We start from the raw sequence: 20,839 nt of genomic DNA on the forward strand, positions 1-20,839 counted from the left end.
TTATTATGGACAACTTTAATTATGGCAATATAGACAGATGATGAGATAGCAACTAGAAGTAATGAAAATGAGTTTCTTGAGATTTTTAGGGATAACTACCCCAGACAGTATGTAACAGAGGGCTCAAGAGGATTGAGGGTCTTGGATTTGATCATTTCATCAGAGGATGTAATTATAAATGAGGTGTCAAATCACCCTCCAATTGGTGAGAGTGACCATGAAGTGATTACCTGAGTGGTTGCCAGAGTGTGAGGACTTCTGTGAGAAAAGGGTATATGTGGAACTACAAGACTGGTGATTATGAAGAGATCAGGAGGCAGCTTTCAGGTGTTGCATGGAATGAGGAGTTAGCTAGAAAAGAGATCGATGCAGCTTAGGGGATATTCAAGAACTAGCTAGTAGAAGCAATGTCCAATTCCAAGGGTCAGAAGATTAAATAAGGTAAGTATGAAATGGACGAGATTAAGCATTCAATACAGAAAAAAAAAGGCATTATGGAGGCAGCATAAGAGAAGTGATAATAATCAATTCTATGAGGATTACAGAAAACAGGCATGGAGGGTGACTTAGTTGGTAAGGATAGCAAGAGTTCAGTATGAACAGCAGTTAGCTAATGTAATGAAGCCAAAAAGAAACTAGGCAGTTTTTTCGAGATGTAGCCAGCAAAAAAAAAAAACGATTACATAAAACAGGCAAGGAGAGTGATTTGGTTGGTAAGGAGATAGCAAAAGTTCAATATGAACAGCAGTTAGCTAATGAAGCCAAAAAAGAATCCCAGGAAGTTCTTTCGATATGTAGGCAGCAAAAAAAAAAAAAAATTTTTAAAAATTGATTATCGAAGGATGATATTGATTGGAGAAAATGGTATAAGAACAACTGCTGTGGAAGATATAGTGGAGGTACTTAATAAGCAGTTCATAAAGGTCTTTCATTCTTGTGAACATCATGAAGAGATGATGAGGAGGAGAGAGTGACTGTAAGTGATCAAGAGGTATATGGGGAGTTGAGCAAATTTAATATTAATAAGGCTGTGGGGGGCTTGATAATATATCACCGCATATTTTGAAGAATATGCCAGGGAGTTGGCATCTGCCTTAACATAACATATTTTTTTAATATGAGTCTTGCACTCGGTCGAGTTCCAAAGGAGTGGAAGGAGGGCAAGATTGTGCTGCTTCAGAAGGGAGTTGATAGAACTCAAGCATCAAATTATATGCCTATCTGTGTGTGTGTGTGTGTGTGTGTGTGTCAGATGTTGTGGTTAAGGTGTTGGAGAAGCTGGTGAGAACAAGGATCCAGAATATGGATTTTTTAAAGGGAAGTCAGTAATCTACTTACTTATTGCAATAAGGTGACGGCTTCATTGGACAGATAAGAGGGATGCACAGTAGTATATTTAGATTTTGCAAAAGCTTTGGTAGATTACTGCATGATAAGTTGATAGTCAAACTAGCTCGAATGAGGTTGGATATTAGATTAGTGCATTGGATCAGAGACTGGCTATCTGATAGGTATCAGCAAGTTGTGTATGGGGATAGCAATATCCTGGAAGAGGAAAGTTGCTAGTGGTTTTCCCCAGGGGTCTGTTTTAGAGCCATTGCTATTTAACCTATATATTAATGATATTGGCGAGGATTTGGATGGGGATATTCAGTTGTTTGCAGATGATGCAAAGTTGAGTCCAACTATGAAGAGTAGAGATGTTGTGGCCTTACAAGACGACTCGAACAGATTGGGTGAATGGGAATGACAGTTCAATGTTGGAAAAAAATGTAATGTTTTAAAATTTGGGAAACAAAGATGGGATGTAGAATTTATGCTTGGTGGGATATATTGTTGGAGGCAGAGGAAATAAGAGATCTTGGGGTGATAGCGGATTAGGATCTGAAATTTAGGGGATGCATTGCCAAAATTGTGAGGACAACACAACGAATTCTGAGAATGATACAGAGAACATCGACTTGTAGAAGTAAGTGATTAAGTGATAAGATCAAGAAGGAGGTTCTTGATCGATTGTATAAAGTTCTGCTTAGGCTTTGCATGGACTACTGTGCACAGATTTGGTCACCTGGTTTTCAAAAGGATGAAGACAAGTTGAAAAGGGTCCAGAGGCGACTAATTAACATAGTTTCTGATCTTTGGAATGTCAAATATGAGGAAAGGTTGAGAAGATGCAATTTACAGAGTATACTGGATAGGAGGAAGAGGAGTGATATGATAGAGACCTACAAGTTAGTAAGGGGTTGTTATAGGATCAGTGTTGAAGAGGTTTTACAGAAAACAGTGAGGGATCAAAGGAGAACCAGCAGTCATCCCTGGAAGCTGTATAAGGAGGGTATGAGCAGGGAAGTGAGAAGCAGGTTTTTTTGCATGCAGAATTCTGAATGGTTGGAATGTTTTGCTTGAGAGGGTGATGTGTCCAGAGAATTTGAGTGTGTTTAAGGTGCGGTATGATGAACTGTGTGTGTGTAACAAAAAGTACCTCCTAGATGAGTGTTTGACTCCATGTGAGTCTTAGGATAATAATAATAATAATAATCTAAGGCATTAACATATTCACCATGGCCAAAAATTCTATCCCATTGTTCCTGGCATTCATGCAAAGACATAATAAGTTACCTGTCTTTTTTTGCATACCCTCTTTGTAAGGCTATATGATTTGTTGGAGAACTTGCAGATTTCATTATGATGAAAGGATAATGGTAGTTATCCTTTCATCATAATCCCATCCCTGATTATGGATATTCATATTACTGATACTGTTGTATAACTTCGTCACTGCATAGATTCTCATCATTTCTACTTTCAAGATCTAGTTTCCCTGACTCTCCATATCAGCCTCATATACCAGGCTGATATATAATTTCTCCAAACTCCTAATATGAAATGAAATGCATTCAAGTGTTGGCCATCCCTCTTATAACCCATTCTTCCCTCAAATTCACCCCACACTTCCAAAAACTTGCAACCACTCCTTCTATATAGCATGTACAGTGAATCATTTGCCATCATAGCCCTTCTTCTTCAGTCAGTACTGTCATATCTTGGTAAAATAGTAATGATTTTCTCTATCTCACTCTTCACTCTTGTTTTTCAACAGTAATCTTTCATATCCCCTCTCATATGTTATTTGTCACAAATATAAATTTTGTTTTTAAATTACATTTGTTATATTTTTGATATTTGTATCCAGAAACTGGAAGTGGTAATATGTCTATCTATGACATATGTTTTAAAACCGAATCACTCTACCAAATTACTGTAACATCTTTCTTTTTATATTCCATTTTACTTATCTGATTATCATTACTTAATATCATACTGCTTCAGTGCATTGTTGTCTTTCCTTCTGCTTAATCTTTTTGTCCTTTCTTTGTTCCTCTAAATGTCTCTCTACTTTTCGTAATTACCACATCATCAGTTTCATTATATTTTTTATTTTTATATAGTTACTTATATATACAAACACATGTTCTACAGTGCTAAATAACATAATCATTATAAATTTTTTATTTAATTTCCTTTCCAGTCCACCATTTTATTTTTCCTTAAAGTTGCACAAATTCACCATTTCTATAACCTGGTGCTGAAGATCATTTTGCATATTTTCTACATAAAGTAAAAATGAACTTGGTATATTTGTTCTAAATCTTTTTTTCCTTCTTCACTATCTTTTTATTATGCCCTCTAAAGGGTGTGGTTTAGGTGAATATAGCAAATTTTATTATCCATTTATTATTATTATTATTATTATGTGACACCTCCAGGAGTCCAACGACTCATATCGAGGGAGAGTGTGCCAACAGCATCGAATAATTGATCCCTTCCTACTACTAGCTGTGCTCAAACTTGCTTAACTTTTTTCGTGAGCTATTAGTAGCAGAGGCTCTACCAATCGACCAACCTTTGCTGGTGTATATGCATCTTATTAACTTATAAAGCTAATTTACTTATACATTTCATTTAAATCTCTCTGTCTCCTGTTAAATAAATTCAACAAATTGAAACCATCTCATTTATATGGCTATCAGGATATAGTCATTCCTTACTCTTGGGGGGGATCAAATGATTGGTAGTTAGATATGCTTACTTTTAGTCTCACCTTTTTTCCATTTTTTGTATTTTGCCTTTTATGACTGACATTATATATCTAATAATATTTTCAATCTATATGTATGTAAATAAAGCTTCCCATATAATTCTCCATCAGAGTTTTGAATATAAAGACAAATTTTTAAAAACAGCAGAAATCTAAAAATACAGATTGCTCATCCATCAGATGATAGGAAAATTTGTTGAATCCTGATACTTATATAACTGTTATAAAGATGCTACAAATGATCTGAGACAGATTATCCATGTTATATGAACACTGAGAAAGACTTCTTAGATCAACAAATAAGATGCTATTGCAGAGACAAACATCACATTATCTCACAAACATAGTTTATAGTTAGGTTTAAGTCAAATGTGTACTACATTGTTCTAAAAATAAATATGGAGAACTATGTGTGTAGACTAGTTTAATTCTCATAATAACTGTTTAAATTGTTGTGATCTAAAATGAATATAGCTTATGCTCATAATTGTTTTTGTTCTTTCCTAGATTACAGTTCTATCTTCTAATCCAAAATCAATAAAGGTATCAATTTTGCCTTTTGTTACTATGCTTAAATTGCTTATAGAATAAATAAATAAATAAACACACACACATAGAAAATAATAGTTGTGACTAAAAATGTTGTATGTTTTAGTCCCCCCCCCCTTATTTTTTGTGTTTTTGTACCTTTTTCTTTTTTTTTTTCTTTCTTCTTTTTAGATTATGAGGACAGATTGCGAGTATGTGGATTGCAGACTCTGGTTAACAGGAAAGAGGGAGTGATATGATAGAGGTCTATAAACTTTTGAATGGGTGTTATAGCATTTCAAATGATGAAATTTTTTGTTATATAGAAGGCAGGGAGAGAACATGGGGAGGGGGGGCATCCATGGAAGTTAAGGTTGTTAACTTCCATGGAGCTAGGTTTTTCTCCCAGAGAGCTGTGAGTGGAATAATTTGCCCTTAGGAGTAGTGAGTGCATCTAGCGTAAATGAATTTAAGGGAACGTATGATAGCTGGGTTGGGTAATTTACAGCCTCCCTCGATGAGTCCTTGACTCCCTGAAGGTCTCAGATAATAATAATAATAATAATTCTTTGCTATTTATAATAATGATGATAATCATAATAAGATTAATAAGATGATAATAAGAAAGTTAAGTATTCACATAATTTATTAAATATTAATAAATTAGTATTAATTATTAACTACAGAACGATCACATAATCTTAATTATTGTAATGTAATGTTAATATTTAAAATATAATATTAATTATTAAGTTGTCCCACAGTTGTGGACATCCAAGAGGTGCAGATCAGGGCAATGACTAGTCTGACAGCAGAAGAGGTCCATTTAGCAATAAAATCACTAAAATCGGGCAAGGCTGCTGGCGATGATGAAATTCAGCCCGAAAGGCTTTTAGCATTTCTCTGGCTGACTTGAGTGTGTCAGGCTGCTTGGATATCTGGGTGAGCACCAAAGCAATGGCAGACAGGCATAATAATAACAGCCTTTAAGAAGGGAAACCAGAAGGATTGCAGTAACTATTGTGGCATCTCTCTGCTCAGCCTGCCTGGGAAAGTGCATGCTAAGTGCTTGGAAAGACAGTGCAGGAGCATAGTTGAGTCAAAGTTCCAGGAAGAACAATGTGGCTTTCGTCCTGGTAGAAGCACAACTGACCAGATCTTCACTTTAAGGCAAGTCTTTGAGAAATCTTGGGAATATGCCAAGAATGTCTACATATGTTTTGTGGACTTGGAGAAGGCATATGACTGGGTTCCTCGGGATAAGCTTTGGCAAGTAGTACAGGAGTATGGAGTGGATGGTCAACTATTAGCTGCTCAAGTCCCTGTATGAATGCCCGGAGTTTTGTGTCAGGATAAACAGCACAAAGTCTGAACCTTTCACAGTCTCCGTTGGCCTCTGCTAAGGGTGTGTTCTGTCACCCCTGCTTTTCATAATATTTATGGACTGGATTGATAGGCACAGCCGAGGCAGTGAGTATGTCAGAATTGGAAGATGTAGCATTGGATATCTGCTTTTTGCAGATGACCTAGTTCTGCTTAGCTCTTCCACAGATGACCTCCAGCGGACACTGGATAGGTTTGTAGCTGTTTGTGCAGGTGCCGGAATGAAGATCAGTGTGGCCAAAACTGAAACATTTGTGGTCTCAAGACAACCATCCCAGTGCACTCTAAATGTAAGTGGAGTCCCAATGAGACAGGTGGAGAAGTTTAAATACCTTGGGTCCATATTCATGAATGATGGAAAATGGGATGTAGAGCTAGATACTCGAATGGCTAGCAAGCTCAATATTGCGGGAGCTTGGCCGTTCAGTAGAATTGAAGCGGGAGTTAAGCCAGAAGGCAAAGCTGGCTGTCTTCAATACAGTCTATGTCCCCATCCTCACCTATGGTCATGAGAGTTGGGTAATGACCGAAAAAATGCGGACACGAATCCAAGCGGCTGAAATGAGGTTCCTTCGAGGGGTTGCAGGGCTGACAAGACTTGACAGAGTCAGAAGCTCTGCAATTTGGGAAACCCTCAATACTCAACCGCTGCTTCTCCGTGTTGCGAGATCACAGTTACGTTGGTACGGGCACCTGGTCAGAATGCCACAAGAGAGGCTCCCTCAGCAGGCCCTCTTTGCCAAGCCAGAGGGTGGGAGGCCACGTGGAAGGCCAAGGACTCGCTGGATAGATTATATCCAAAACCTTGGGTGGACATGTTTGGGAATCCCACCAGAACACCTGAGCTTGGTGGCAGAGGATCGTGACCATTGGAAGTTCCTCTTGCAGCTGTTGCCCCCACAACCCAATTAGGAAAGGTGGGCCTTGAAGATGTATGTATTAATTATTAAGTAGAGAATGATCATGTAATCTTTTCTGGAAGTGGAGGCTGGACATATATATTGAACAACAGGGCAGGAGATTATAGCAAACATAGAAGGCAACTTGCAAGTTATCATGCCATCAAAGCTACAATAAAAATATGTCAGTAGTGTGTGGGAATCAGTGAAGGCATATTTAATAGGAGAAGTGTAACATGGCATTCTCAGAGTAAGGAAATAAATCAGATGGGAGTTAAGTGGTTATATAAGTGGCATCACTAAGTAAACACTGCATAAAAAAATGTTATAAAGGGAATTTCTAGAAAGAGCAGCTGCATGACTATTACCAAACACAAACTAGAATTGTGACACACTTTGATAATGAATGTACATTATGAGAGAAAACTACTCTGGCCAAAGAAAATTTTACTGAGTTCTTTCATTCTATGGCAAGTAAAAGAAAGAAAGAATGATGATATAAGAATAACTTTGATGAGCACATATGGTTAGAAAGAAAGGAAGACATCTGCAATAAGTAGTAGTTGAATTATTGAGCAACCACTTATCTGAGTGGGAGGGGGGAATAGATAACAGAACAAAGAGAGATGAGTTTAAGGTTTTACAGGTATTACAAACTCTTGATGAGATAAGGTATTTGACTCTTTGAACATTAAATCTGGAAAGGTTCTAGAAGAGTGAAAAGTTGGAATAGTGGTTAAGGCTTTGGAGAAATTACTCAGCACCAGAACCAAAATTGGGTAGTTAACATTAACATGGCTTAGTGAACGAGTAGTATTTTCTTAGTATTAATTTCATGTTTATTATAAAAGTATAATTGAGTTGGACAATCATAGTGACTATGCAGTTATATTACAGAACAGTGTTGCAAAACATTTCATGGAAAGTTATTACATAAATTGGGAGTTTGGGATGGATGTTCAGCTGATAATGTGGATATCAGCATTGGTGATTGACGGGTATCAAGGAGTGATGTTTGGAAGTGGTGTCAAAGAGAATAAAGATGACTAATGGATACTATAGGGCAGGGGTGTTCAACCCATCGATCGCAATTGACTGGTTGATCGCAGAGCGATTTTTGGTCGATCTCTTGTGTATTCCTCCTTACAAATTTAATTAAAATTGAAAACATAATATTTTATTTATCATTATTTTGTATTATTTTTAATTTGCTTTAAGTGTATTGCTATTGTTTATTTAATTTTTGTTAAAATTGTCAAATCAGTAATTTTCTTATAAGTCTGGCTAAATGAATTAATCTGGATCAGTGGAAATCAAACAACGAGCCGAGTGAATACGATTATAAGCAAAGTGTAAAAACTCGATTGTAGCTTAAATATTAAATATTCCAAAGCACATTACATCAAATTTTTACTTAGGTTGAGTCCCATGTGAATATTGTAAAAAAATAAACTTTGTTTGTCTTGGTATAGTTTGTATTAGATGTTTTTGTAAATAACTCTTTTGAAGCTAACTGTATATACTGCTTTAATAAGAATATGTTAGAGTGTTAAAAGCAAAGGCAATATTTTTGTCGCCAAAGCTGTACATGGCGGCATTAGAAAGATTGTTATTGAAACTTGTATGTATGAGAAAGGCTTGCAGGCTCTAAGCGTAAACATCTCCGAAGTCAGTCAGAAAGAGTTCAAACAACTTTCCGATGGCCGGCAACTTACAATCAAAAGAAAGCAGAGGAGAACAAAAGGCGTGCCAAATTTGAAACTTAAGATGAAAGACTCATACCGATTCTTTGGGGGGTTGCCAAACTTCATGCGAGGTCTCAGAGGAAGCCTAATAAAAAGGGACTGAAGCAAGTAGAAGGGGGGGGTCCCGGTTCAAAAATTGCTGTCAGAGAGGAGGCCACCCGGTCCAGAGTCACCATCAGAGAGACTGCTCGGATCCACGTTGCTTGAGAGGGGAGTTTCTCACTTCCAGAAAGGAGCGTCTCGGTTCGAGACATCGTTAGAGAGACTACTTCTAGGCTGCAGACAAGGTTTCAATTTGCCAAAAGGAAGAGTTCCAATTGCCAGAGAAGTTTCCAGGCCGAGTTAATGTCAGACATTCACCAGTGTGTTGCGTTTTCATTACAATTTGATGAATCCAACAACTTCACTGATATTGCTCAGTTAATGGTATTTATTCGCATGGTATTTTAAGATTATTCAAGTAAAGAAGAACTTTTGAAAATTATACCATTATTGGGAAGGACTAGGGGAGAAGACATTTTTTCGACATTTGATGAATTTGTGAAACAACGCAAACTTCCGTTTTTTTAAACTTGTGTCTATTACTACTGATGGTGCTCCTGCAATGATAGGTAATAAATCAGGCTTCATTTCATTATGTAAAAATGATGACAAATATCCAGATTTTTTATACCACTGTATTATTCACCAACAAGTACTGTGTAGTAAAAGATTAAACCAAAAGATGTTTTGGATATTACATTTAAAATTGTAAATTCTGTTCGAGGAAAAGTCTTGCAACGGCGGTTATTTAAATTACAGGGAGATGATGATAAGGAACTTCTGTTGTACAATAATGTTCGCTGGCTCAGCAGAAATCAATTTTTAGAAAGATTTCTTGTATTAATTAACGATATAAAAAATTTTCTTGATGACAAAGGAGATATTTATCCACAATTGAGTGATAAACAATGGTTGTTACACTTATTATTTTTAGTAGATTTCTGTATGAAATTAAGCAATTTAAATTTAGAGTTACAAGGTAGAGATAAAAATTTAATGGACATGTTAAGGTCAATAAAAACTTTCCAACAATACTTATTTTTATTAAAGAAAAATATAAAAGACCCGCGAATTTAGACATCTCCCATATTTATTAAAATTTTTTGCACAAAATCAAGAAATGCTTTGCTATGATTTAAAAGAATTTATTCGTGAAATAGATTTAGTTGAGGGAGAAATAAATTGAAGATTTAAAGATTTTAATAAAACTGAAATGATTGTATCTTTTATCAATAATCCATTTCAAGAAAACTTGAACATCACAGAAATTTCAAATAAAATTAGTGGGCTGTTTGATATAAACCAAGCTGAAGTAGAACTTGAGATAATAAACATTCAGAATAGTTTACATTTAAAATCAATAAACAATGAAGTCATTTTTTGGAAGTATGCACATGAAAAATTCCCAGTATTAACTGATATTGCAGGAAAAATTCTGTCGTGTTTTGGATCGACATACTTGTCAGAATCCGCTTTTTCAAATATGACCGTCATAAAAAATCAATTAAGAAATCAAATTACAAATTATCATTTGGATGATTGTCTGCGATTGGCCACTTCTTCATATCAACTTGACTATAAAAATATTGCAAGGTCCAAACAATGCCAAATTTCACATTGACTTTTTTTTTTTTTTTTTTTAATCAACCAGCATTTCCTGTAACTTGTGAGTTTGTAATCAATTTGTTGTTTTTTCTAAATTTGGTTGTCCAAAATAGAGAAATAAATATTTTATTCCAATATATATATATATATATTTTTTTTTTTTGTTGTATTAAAATAATTAAAAGTGATAAATAAATTTTTAAATACACAAATAAAGTTTTTAGTTGTGTATTTGTTTTTAGTTGTTTATTTGTGCGTAATCAGATATCAGGTTGGGGGAACGTGATCTGTATAAGAGAGTAGATCGCCGAATAACTTATATATAAGTGAGTAGATCACCAAATAACTTTTTATAGAAAAGTAACTCGCATAGTAAAAAAGTTGAACACCACTGCTATAGGAGGATTGCTCTCTTACTTGTGCTGTTTAATTTGCATGTTAATGATATTGGTGATGGTTTAAAGAAGGATCTACAGTTGTTTGCCGATGATGCCAAGTTTGGCTGGGTGAGAAATTATTCTTGTAGTTTCTCTTCAGGAAAACAGAAACTGATCTTAAATAATCTGTTTCTCATGATCGAACTCATGAATAGGCTTATTGTAGATAGAGAAGAATGGATGACAGTTTATTATTTATTGTAAAGGTTTGCATTTTACTCATAGTTTGAGAGTAAAGATGATCAAATATTATCAAATCATCAAATATTTTGGGCAGTGACTGTTCATCAGTAATATAATAGGCAATATGTGAAAGATAGAGAATACAATTGGTTCCCACTTACAGAATAAGTGCTGAAAACTAAAAGGATGACATTAGACTAATTTAACTATCAGTAATATATAATGTTATTAAAAACATATGTGTATTTTAACTTAAACACACATTTTTTTTTAAGAATAAGAATAAAATGGTTCCAAATTTCAGTAAGGAGAGGCAGGTATTCCAATTTAAATTTGGATATGGTCAATGTATTAAGACCCCAGAACTTTCTTTAAACAAATGTAAAACTAAACTTTCTGTCAAAGTAAAATTTCTTTAAAGTAAAATGCCATCTGTGGGTTAAGGATGTGGTTCAGAAAGGATTCTTTGTTCTCTATTGACTCCTTGCAGAAGGAGACTGGATGAGTAATAGATATAGTATTGGCACTATTTTAAGTTTCTGTATTGAATGGTCAGTTTAGTCAAAATATGAATGATAACATTAGTGCAGGACTTGGTAAATACCCAATAAAGACAACAGGGAGAGTTTATCTTAGGTGATGGGAGAATTTGTATAGTTTATGGTAGGAAAACCTGTAAGTTGCTTTTTCAGGATTTCAGCATTATTAGGTTCAGAGATTGTTTCCAGAAACATAAGGAAAAGGACCCCATAGGTTCATCCGTGAAATTATGAGTGGTATTGTAGGAATCTATAATATGTTGGCTCTTCCAGAGGTTAAACCATTTTAATAGTGCAGAATTCTTGTTGTAATGAGGAAGCTAAAGAACAGATATTGTGAACTTTGCTATGTAAAGTCTTCATGATACTCATTTTTTGGAATAGATTATTGTCTGCATCATAGTGACAATTATCTACAAAAGGGTTGGTTTGCAAAAGATAAGAGATAGTTAGAATGTTAGAGGGAGATTTGGGTAAGTATGATGTCTAAGAAAGCTAAATTACCAGCTTTCCTTTTTTGATAGATTTTAATTATTAGGAACTATTTTTAAAAAATAAATTATATTACATTATTGTTCACATTGAAACTACTATGATATCATCCTTCTAGCTCACAGCATGCTTACTATCAACACATTCTAAGTGTGCTGTGAGGCCACACTATGTATTCATAGTAAATGTGCTCGCAGCATGAAGCAACTGTGACAGGAAGAATTATGAATGTGTTTTATTAAAGTACAATAGCCGAAAGCCAAAGGGAAGGGTGATGATTATGACATGTATCTAGGATAGGTAGGAAGAGAGACTTCCAGTATCTGGATGTATGAGATAAATTTGAAGGCAGGCAAAAGCTGTTTGCCTGAGATAGTTGGAATTTGAGTGAGAGTAACAGTGTGAACCTGGGTAGATTGCTGTTGAGAGAAGAATCTATGGTCTAAGTGTACTGTGAGGATGGATGTGAAATGAATGATGGTGGTAGTATGAGAGATTGCCTCATTTTAATCATGAAGTCAGATATCTCATAGAGTGATAGAGTAAGGAATTGTAGGAAAGCTTGGTGAACCAGTGTTTATTCGTTTGCTTCTTTTACACCAGAAGTATTAGGAATAAAGAAGCACAGTTTGTGGTATTAATAATAAGAGGGTAGTCTGAAAAGTTCTTGGCCTAACAATGAACAAACGAATTTATAATTTCAAAATTATTTTTATTTTTCAACATAATCTCCCTTAAGACTAATACATTTATTCCAGCAATGCCATTATCCCATTCCTGTAGTGGTTCTCAGTAAGATATGTAAAATATCCCTCTACGGCTGCAATCACCTCTTGATTCGAAGAAAAACGCAGCCCAGCGAGGAAGAGTTTTAGCTTTGGGAAGAGATAGAAGTCAGAGAGACAAATCTGGAGAATAGGATCGATGTTCCAACAATTCATAGTGCAGATCCCTTAATTTTCCCTTTGCCAAAACACCTTTGTGGGCAGGTGCATTGTCCTGATGAAAGATGATTTTTTCTTCTGCAAACTGGGTCTTTTCTCACGAATTTTTTCATCTAGTCTGGTTAAAAGATTGGAATAATATTCCCCAGTTATTGTTTTACTCTTTTCAAGATAATTAATAAACAAAATGCCTTTAGCATCCCAAAACACTGATGCCATGACCTTTCCTGCTGATGGAACTGACTTTGTCTTCTTTGGCGCTGAACAACCGTTTCTGTCCACTATTTCGACTATGTGTGTAATGGTGAATCCAAGCCTTATCCAGAGTAATAAATTGATGCACAAAATCAGTTTTATTCTTATTAAAATGCTCCAAGCACTGTTCAGAGATTTTCATGTGAGTGCGTTTTTGATCTGCTGTGAGCAAGCGCAGCACCCATCTTGCGCAAAGCTTTTTCATTTGCAATTCTTCATGCAAAATATATCCTACACGTTCTTTTGAAATGCCTATAGTCTTAGCAATTCACACACTTTGATTCACAAGTCATCCAACCCATATCGTGTACTCGATCAATGATTTCTGGTGTTGTTACAGTTTTTGGACGTCCTTCATGTGGATCATCTTCAAGGCTGGTATGGCCACGTTTAAACTCGGCAACCTATTTCTTAATTGTCGAAAATGAAGGAGAAGAGTGCCGATGAACTTTGAATGAATTTTTTTTTGGCATTAAACCTTCTTTTACAAAGAATTTTATAGTGACATGAAACTCAGTGTTATTCATTTCAAGGGATACAGACAACATCTTTGCTTCAGACAGCTGTATAAAACAAACTACTGGATCAGATGACTTGCAATTTCACATGGATGCTTATGGCAGATGTATCAACTTAGAAAAAAAAATCTTGCCGATAGTGTTGCCATCTATGGACGAGGCTGAGAATTCAGACCACCTCGTATTAATCCATAAATCATCAGTTTAAGAGTGAGAGACATGGTCGACAAAGGATAATATACTGACAAGAATAGAATTTGATGAATATAGTATTTTTCTGGAAGACCAAAAGGATAAAAGAGGGAGTGTGATATTATTCATGATCACAGAAGTTTTGTTGCCCATCTTCATTTGAACTTCAAAAAAGCGGGTATAATGATTTCATTGCCATTTTGTGTGCATTTAAATAGGAAGGCATGAATTTTAAATATTTAGTTTAGTGTTGCATATATAGGCTTGAGAATGGAGGAGAAGATGTTTCTGAAATTGAGACTGGAGAGTGATATGTAGATGATAATGGGTGACTTTAACTCTGGAAGCATTACTTGAAAGCAGGAAATAACATCTCTAAATAAGGAGAATGAATTTCTTGAGCTACTTGAGGATAACCACTTTACATAACATGTAGTGGAAGTAACACATAGACACAAGTGTTGGATTTAGTAATAATATCTCATATGGGTGGTTTCCAAACTCTGTGCTGCAGCAGCCTGGGGTGCCACATGATATTTTAAATTTTCAAAAATTTTACTTAAGTTTTAAGTAAGTAGTTTGAACCTAACTGTTTAATAAACAGAACTGTTAGGTATTTCTTTTGGCCCAAAGGTACTGTTAAAAAATTAGTGAGACACTAAGGGTGCTGTGAAATGAGATAGTTTGGGAACCTTTGTCATATGTTGATGATAAATGGTGGCACCATAATTCCATCAGCTTATGAGAGTGATCGTCTGACTTCAACATGGAAAATCACTAGTATAGGCAAACTTCACTGAACAAAAGAGATGTATGAAATTACAGAGCAGGAGACTGACAAGATAAGGAAATCGATTTAGTGATCTACTGGGACCAGTCAGTTAAAGGATAGAAACATCACTAATGCCTTGTGGGAATGGAAATAAATTAATCATGAAATTGCAGATGCTTTTGGGGGGGGTAGAGGGAGAGAGAATGTTCTGGAGGATATATAAAGAACAGTATATCCATCAGCAGTACAAAATATATAAATCCTAGACTATGAAGGTGACAAGCATAGTGAGTAAGAAGAAATTGGTTAATTTCTCCTTGCTCACTATGCTGCTTTAGCTGAGGAGACTGGCTAAAGCAGCAGAATGAAATCCTAGAGTGGTTATTGAACAAAACACTGCATATAGAAGACTGACATTAGTTGCTGAAGATGGCATGGATTGCATCCACTTATAATTGATGCAAGTTATAATGGAAATGTTGATTGAGTATTTTGTAAGTGTATTTCAAGTTGAAAGAATTTTTTATGTGATGCTAAGTAGAACTGGACATTCAGACTGCTCAAAACTAAAATGCAGTGCTAATTGGATTGGCAGTCAACAGCAGTAAAACTAAATTCCAAAGAACAGAGTTAAAGGAAATATTAGGCAAAATAATCACATTTTCAAGAAGAAAATGATTTTCAGTATCTTTGTTCCTACATTGATATTCTAACAGACATAGTGAAAAGAAAGCACAGAACTCTTCAATTCCATAACGGACTAATATATGGAAATTTAATCTCATCACCACAAATACTGAAATTCATTTGTACAAACCATATTAGATATTATTTCTGGAAAATTTTCCATGTTACTCTTCTAAGTAAATATTAATTTTTATGGCTATTTTGCCTATTTTTGTTTAGGAGTACACCTTTTATAATGTCATTGGCTTTTTACTCAATTTTTAGGCCATTACTGATATTTTAAAGATATAGATATATGAAGAATGTAAGGAAGGAATAAGGGTATGTCCAAAATTATTCCTTCCTTATATTCTTCATATATCTATATCTTTAAAACATCAATAGTGCCCTAAAAATTGAGTAAAAGGGATACTCCTAAACAAAAATAGGCAAAATAGCCATAAAAATTAACATCAAGCCATATTTACATATGGTGCCCAGACATTGAATCTCTGCTCAACAAGTAGTTAATATCATCAATAGCTTTAGGACAATATGCCCTTGAACAATTCTAGGATATATGTGGCAAGATCACATTCCAGTGGCGTAGCTGGGGGGGAGGGGGTAACAGTCCGTCCCGGGCGCCACTTTGAACCTTTTTGAACTTTTGCAGTTAATTCTAAAATACAGTCTCGAGAACTCAGTTCTAAATATTGTAATACTACTGTGAATTTTCCTCACAATTGCTGTATGTGTTGCTAGTTGTGAGAGGAGTTTTCCTAAATAAAATTTGATTAAGAATTACCTACATTACTATGAAATAGACTTCACCAATATCATCAATGATTTTGTTAACAGAAAAGCAAGAAAAATAACATTTTAGAATGTTGAAATTAAATTTTTACTTCAAAAATAAATATAGTGTTTTAATTTATTTCCCTATATGTCATTTTGACTTTTTGTAGTATTTTTAGTATGTATTGAGAGGGGCGGCAAACTCAGGGACCGCCCCGGGCGGCAGCAGCCCTAGCTACACAACTGTCACATTTCTAATACTTTCATTCTTAAAGAAAGCCAGCAAAGCCCCCCTAATAGAAACAATTAAAAAAAAAGTCAACTGAGATGATTGGGGCACTAACTTAGACATCCACTTTCACCTTTGTTCAGCACTCTTGCTCTCTACAGGCCAACTAAGAGGAAGAGGAAGACCAAGAAAACAGTTTTGGCAATACATGAAAACAGTTTTGGCAATACATAAACAAACTGCTTGTTGAAGATGAGGTTCATGAACCTCATTTAACATTTACCATTTAGCATTTACCATCTGACATTTAATTTGGCATTTAACATTTGGCACAAAACAGAGCAACTTGGCCCATTTTCATCCAATAGACTTTATATCCCTGAGTTTTTGTTATATGAATATTTCTGTATATATATTTCTATATTCATGCAAATAAATGATGATGAAGCAAAATCTAAGTCAGAAGTATAAAACTATAGGCCAGTTTGTGTATCAGGTATGGTGATGATGATGGTGTTGGATTACTTGTTAAGAACGATGAGAACATTTTTTTAGAGAGTAGCATGGATTTTTTAAGTGAAGCCTTGCTTCAGCAATCTGTGTGTTATAATAGAGTGACAAGTGTATTGGATAGAGGAGATGCTTATAGTGTATTCTGGTTTTGCAAAGGCATTCAGAATATCACATTGCAAAACTGCTGTTAAAATCAATTAGGATGGAGGTGGATTGTTATTTGATAGCTTGGTTACAAGAATAAAAGATCCAGTGAGTTGTATATGGGGGTGCAACTTGAAAAGGAAACTTCTTGAACTCATGAAGTTCTATAGAATCAGCATTGCTACTAAACAATGAACTTGCATATTTATTAACTAAAAAGATAGAGATTCAGTTATTTATCATACTGCACTAATTGCCAACTTTATGGTTATATATGTCAATCTGAGGAGAGACTTCATATGGATTCACTTATTGAAATTTGCAATACGAACTGATTGAAATCTTTTATGTTTTTTCTAGACTACATCTGTTGATTTTGGCTCCTTAAATGATGTCTCCTCATATTATAAATGATTGTGGGTTTATTATTATTATTATCATCATCATCATCATCATGTAGGCTCCTCCAGGTAGTCAAAGACCTGTTGAGTGAAGCTCTTTTCCAGACCACACAGTTGCCAAATATATCTCTTTTTGAAAACATTCACTGAAGATGCACTCACAGCATTCACTGGTAGTCCATTTCACACACCAGAAGCAGAAAACCTGGATCACTCATATTTCTCACATGTCTAACCATGTCATTATTCAGTTTCTAAGAATAATCTTAAGTTCTTTTCCTCCTTATCCCCCACCTGACATGTCTATAAAATCTCACTTATAACTTAATTGGAAAATCTCCTTAACAACTTAGATGTTTCTATCATTTCTCCTTTCTCTGCTTTTCTTAATCTTTGCAGATTTTTTTAATGGTAAAAACCATTTAAACAGGCCCAAACTGGTCTTTTAATATATCAATGCATCTTAGGTGATTTAATTTTAATGTTTACAAGAAATATTTTTAATTTGTAATTTTGTATCATGAGATTCTAACATTGTATATATATATTTTTTTCTTCTTTTTTTTCATTTTTCATTTTTTTTTTTTTTTTCCTCTCTCACAAAACAATGTAAACCTCTAGTATATCAGTGCAATGAGTGGGCTATGGATATTTTTTCCTATTTTTATTAATTTTATATACAAGGGAGATGGGTGGAAAGTTCTGATAAAAAACAAAAATGATATTATGCTTTAACATAATTTTTTTGTCTAGGTGTTTATCAGAACTTTCCAGCCCCCCCCCCTGTAACTTTTGTATTTTTTTATTTTTGTTTTGCATAATCTGGAAACCCTGCCTTTAGGACTAATCAATTTTCAGCTTTTATTAGCCACTATCCATACCAGTTGGTTGTAATTTATATATGTACTTATATAAGTAATCTTTTATTTTTATTTATTATTTATTAATTTTTTTCTTTTTTTTGTAAGCCTGTTGCTCTCCAGCTTAATTTAATTTTGTAACCTAATTGATAACAATAATAATAATAATAGGACTCTAGCTTTGATACAGTAAGATTTTTTTTTTAATTCACCAGAGGTCAGGGCCAATAGTTGTAACAGTTGGTCAGTAATTTTAGCATGCCATGTAGATTGTAGTGCAGCTTGTTTCTTTGTATGTATATGTGTGTACTCCAGATGATGACCTTAATGTGAAGGTTGAAACATCGAATGTTTATTTTGGCTTATATTAAACTAAAGTTTTACTCTAAGATGGTAGCTGTTTCCATAATTTTCATGATGTATTCTGATCGCTGTGTAAACATGAAGGAAAGGATTATATTTGAAAAGATTGTTGTATAAAATGGATAACTACATAAATCTCTCTCTCTCTCTCTCTCTCTCTCTCTCTCTATATATATATATATATATATATATAATGGATATGTTTGTATGTATTATCTCTGATTTAGACTGGTCGTAATGACTCATATTGCTGGATTTGTCATAAAGAAGGAACTGTACTCTGTTGTGAAACATGTCCTCGTGTTTATCATATGTCATGTACAAATCAGAGTAAAGACTTACCTGAGGACTGGGTCTGTCCTGAATGCAAGTTGATCATGGCTGCAGAAGACACTGAGAGTCGTTCACCATCTATGTCTAATTTGACTCTTGATCAGTTCTGTACTTTGCTGAAGTTTGCTATGCAGACTTTGAAATATAATTCTGTAAGTATAATTAATAGTCTGTTATATTTATTACATTTTACAGCATTGAAATTTTCCTGTATGTAAACTATGTGATTTTAATATAATTATATGTGCTGAATACCAAAATGTCATCCACGTTTTTCATCGTCCACAGTTTGCTTAAGAAAACATCTTTTGTTTGGTAGATGTCTGCCGCATAAGATGCATTGAGTTAGTTCACATTCAGCACTCTATAGAAAATGCAAGTACACAGGCATTATATAATCATATCATGTGACAATTGTTATATGGGCTATTCTAAAACAAGAATTGAAAATCCTCTTCAATGAATGCATTAAAAAAGCAGAAACATCCCAAATATGGAATAATGCAAACATTATTTTATTGTTAAAAAAGGAAATAAATTAAAACTAGAAAACTATAGCCCCATTAGTTTGTTATCCCATATTTATAAGGTTTTCACTAGAATTATAACAGATAGATTAGAAACAAGACTTGATTCAATGCAACTTTCTGAATAAGCTGGTTTCAGAAAGAACTTCAGTACAATAGATCATATTAAATCAATAAGCCTGCTTATTGGAAAATGCAATTAATACAACCTTCTTCACATGGCCTTCGTAGATTTTAAAAAAGCTTTTGATTGCATAAAAACATCATCAATAATAGAAGACCTTAGAGATTATGGCATTGAAAAACAATTTATTGACAATAAAATATATTTATGAAAATGCTATAGCAAATATCGTTCTCAATGAAATAAGCAAAAAATTTCATATAAATCAAGGAATAAGGCAAGGAGACACTATTTCTCCCAAACTCTTCACATTAACATTGGAACATATGATCAGCAATTTAGAGTGGTCCAATATAGAAGTCAATATTAATGGAATTAGATTAAACTACCTAAGATTTTCTGATGATATATTTATTATTGCAAACAATATAAAAGATTTAAAGAAACGATAGAAGATCTAACAACTAAATCACTAGAAATTGGATTAGACATTAATTCTGAGAAAATCCAAATAATGACAAACTGAAAAGGATACGATAAAAGACACATTATTAAGGTAAATATGGTAAACAGTAAAGAAATTGAAATAGTAAATGAGTATGTATACTTTGGAAAATTGTTAACAATGAAGAAACAAGAAATCATGGAAGAAGTGAAAAGAAGAATAGGAATGAGATGGTCAGCTTATAGAAAATTGAAGAGATTTTTAAACAGAAAAATGAAAACCTGAGAACAGAGCAAGACTATTCAACCAATGTGTATTGGCTGTTATGACATATGAAGCAGAAACCTGGACAGTCAAAAAGGAAATAATAGATAAAATGCAAAAAACAAAGAAGAATAGAAAGATATCTGCTAAACATAAGACTCAAAGATAACATCAAAAATGAAGAAATAAGGGCTAAAACAAAATTTTTAGACATTGGAGAAACATTCTTCAAAAGAAATGGATATGGGTGGGACACATTGCAAGACTCAAGGACAATAGATGTACAAAAGGTTTATTGGAGTAGCAGCTATATGAAAGTAAAAGATCAGTGGGAAAACCTGAAAGAAGATGGTCAGATGATATAAGGAAAACAATTGGAATTTGCCAATAAGCTTAGGATAGAAACAGATGGAGAGAATTGGGGAACACCTATAGCCAGAAGTGGCTATAAAAAAGGTTAAAAGAAGAAGATCGTGCAATAATATATATGCTCTTGTCACTGTCTGTTATCATGAAAAGTGAAAGCTCATAATACATGGTTA

The 20,839-nt window shown here is 34.3% G+C and overlaps 1 protein-coding gene across 1 annotated transcript in view; it reads left to right on the forward strand.

The window, feature by feature from the left end:
• LOC150107476 (uncharacterized) overlaps nucleotides 1–20,839 on the forward strand; it is a 574,892-nt gene that overhangs the window by 127,672 nt on the left and 426,381 nt on the right. Inside the window, exons 6-7 of the mRNA XM_090392109.1 lie at nucleotides 4,607–4,642; nucleotides 18,832–19,089. Of these exons, the coding sequence (XP_090248235.1) occupies nucleotides 4,607–4,642; nucleotides 18,832–19,089 (294 nt within the window). The remainder of the gene's footprint in view (nucleotides 1–4,606; nucleotides 4,643–18,831; nucleotides 19,090–20,839) is intronic.

Source organism: Typopeltis vanoorti, chromosome 4 (assembly GCF_054136105.1).
Source record: "Typopeltis vanoorti isolate ZY-2024b chromosome 4, IOZ_Tvanoo_1.0, whole genome shotgun sequence".
NCBI lineage: Eukaryota > Metazoa > Arthropoda > Arachnida > Uropygi > Thelyphonidae > Typopeltis > Typopeltis vanoorti.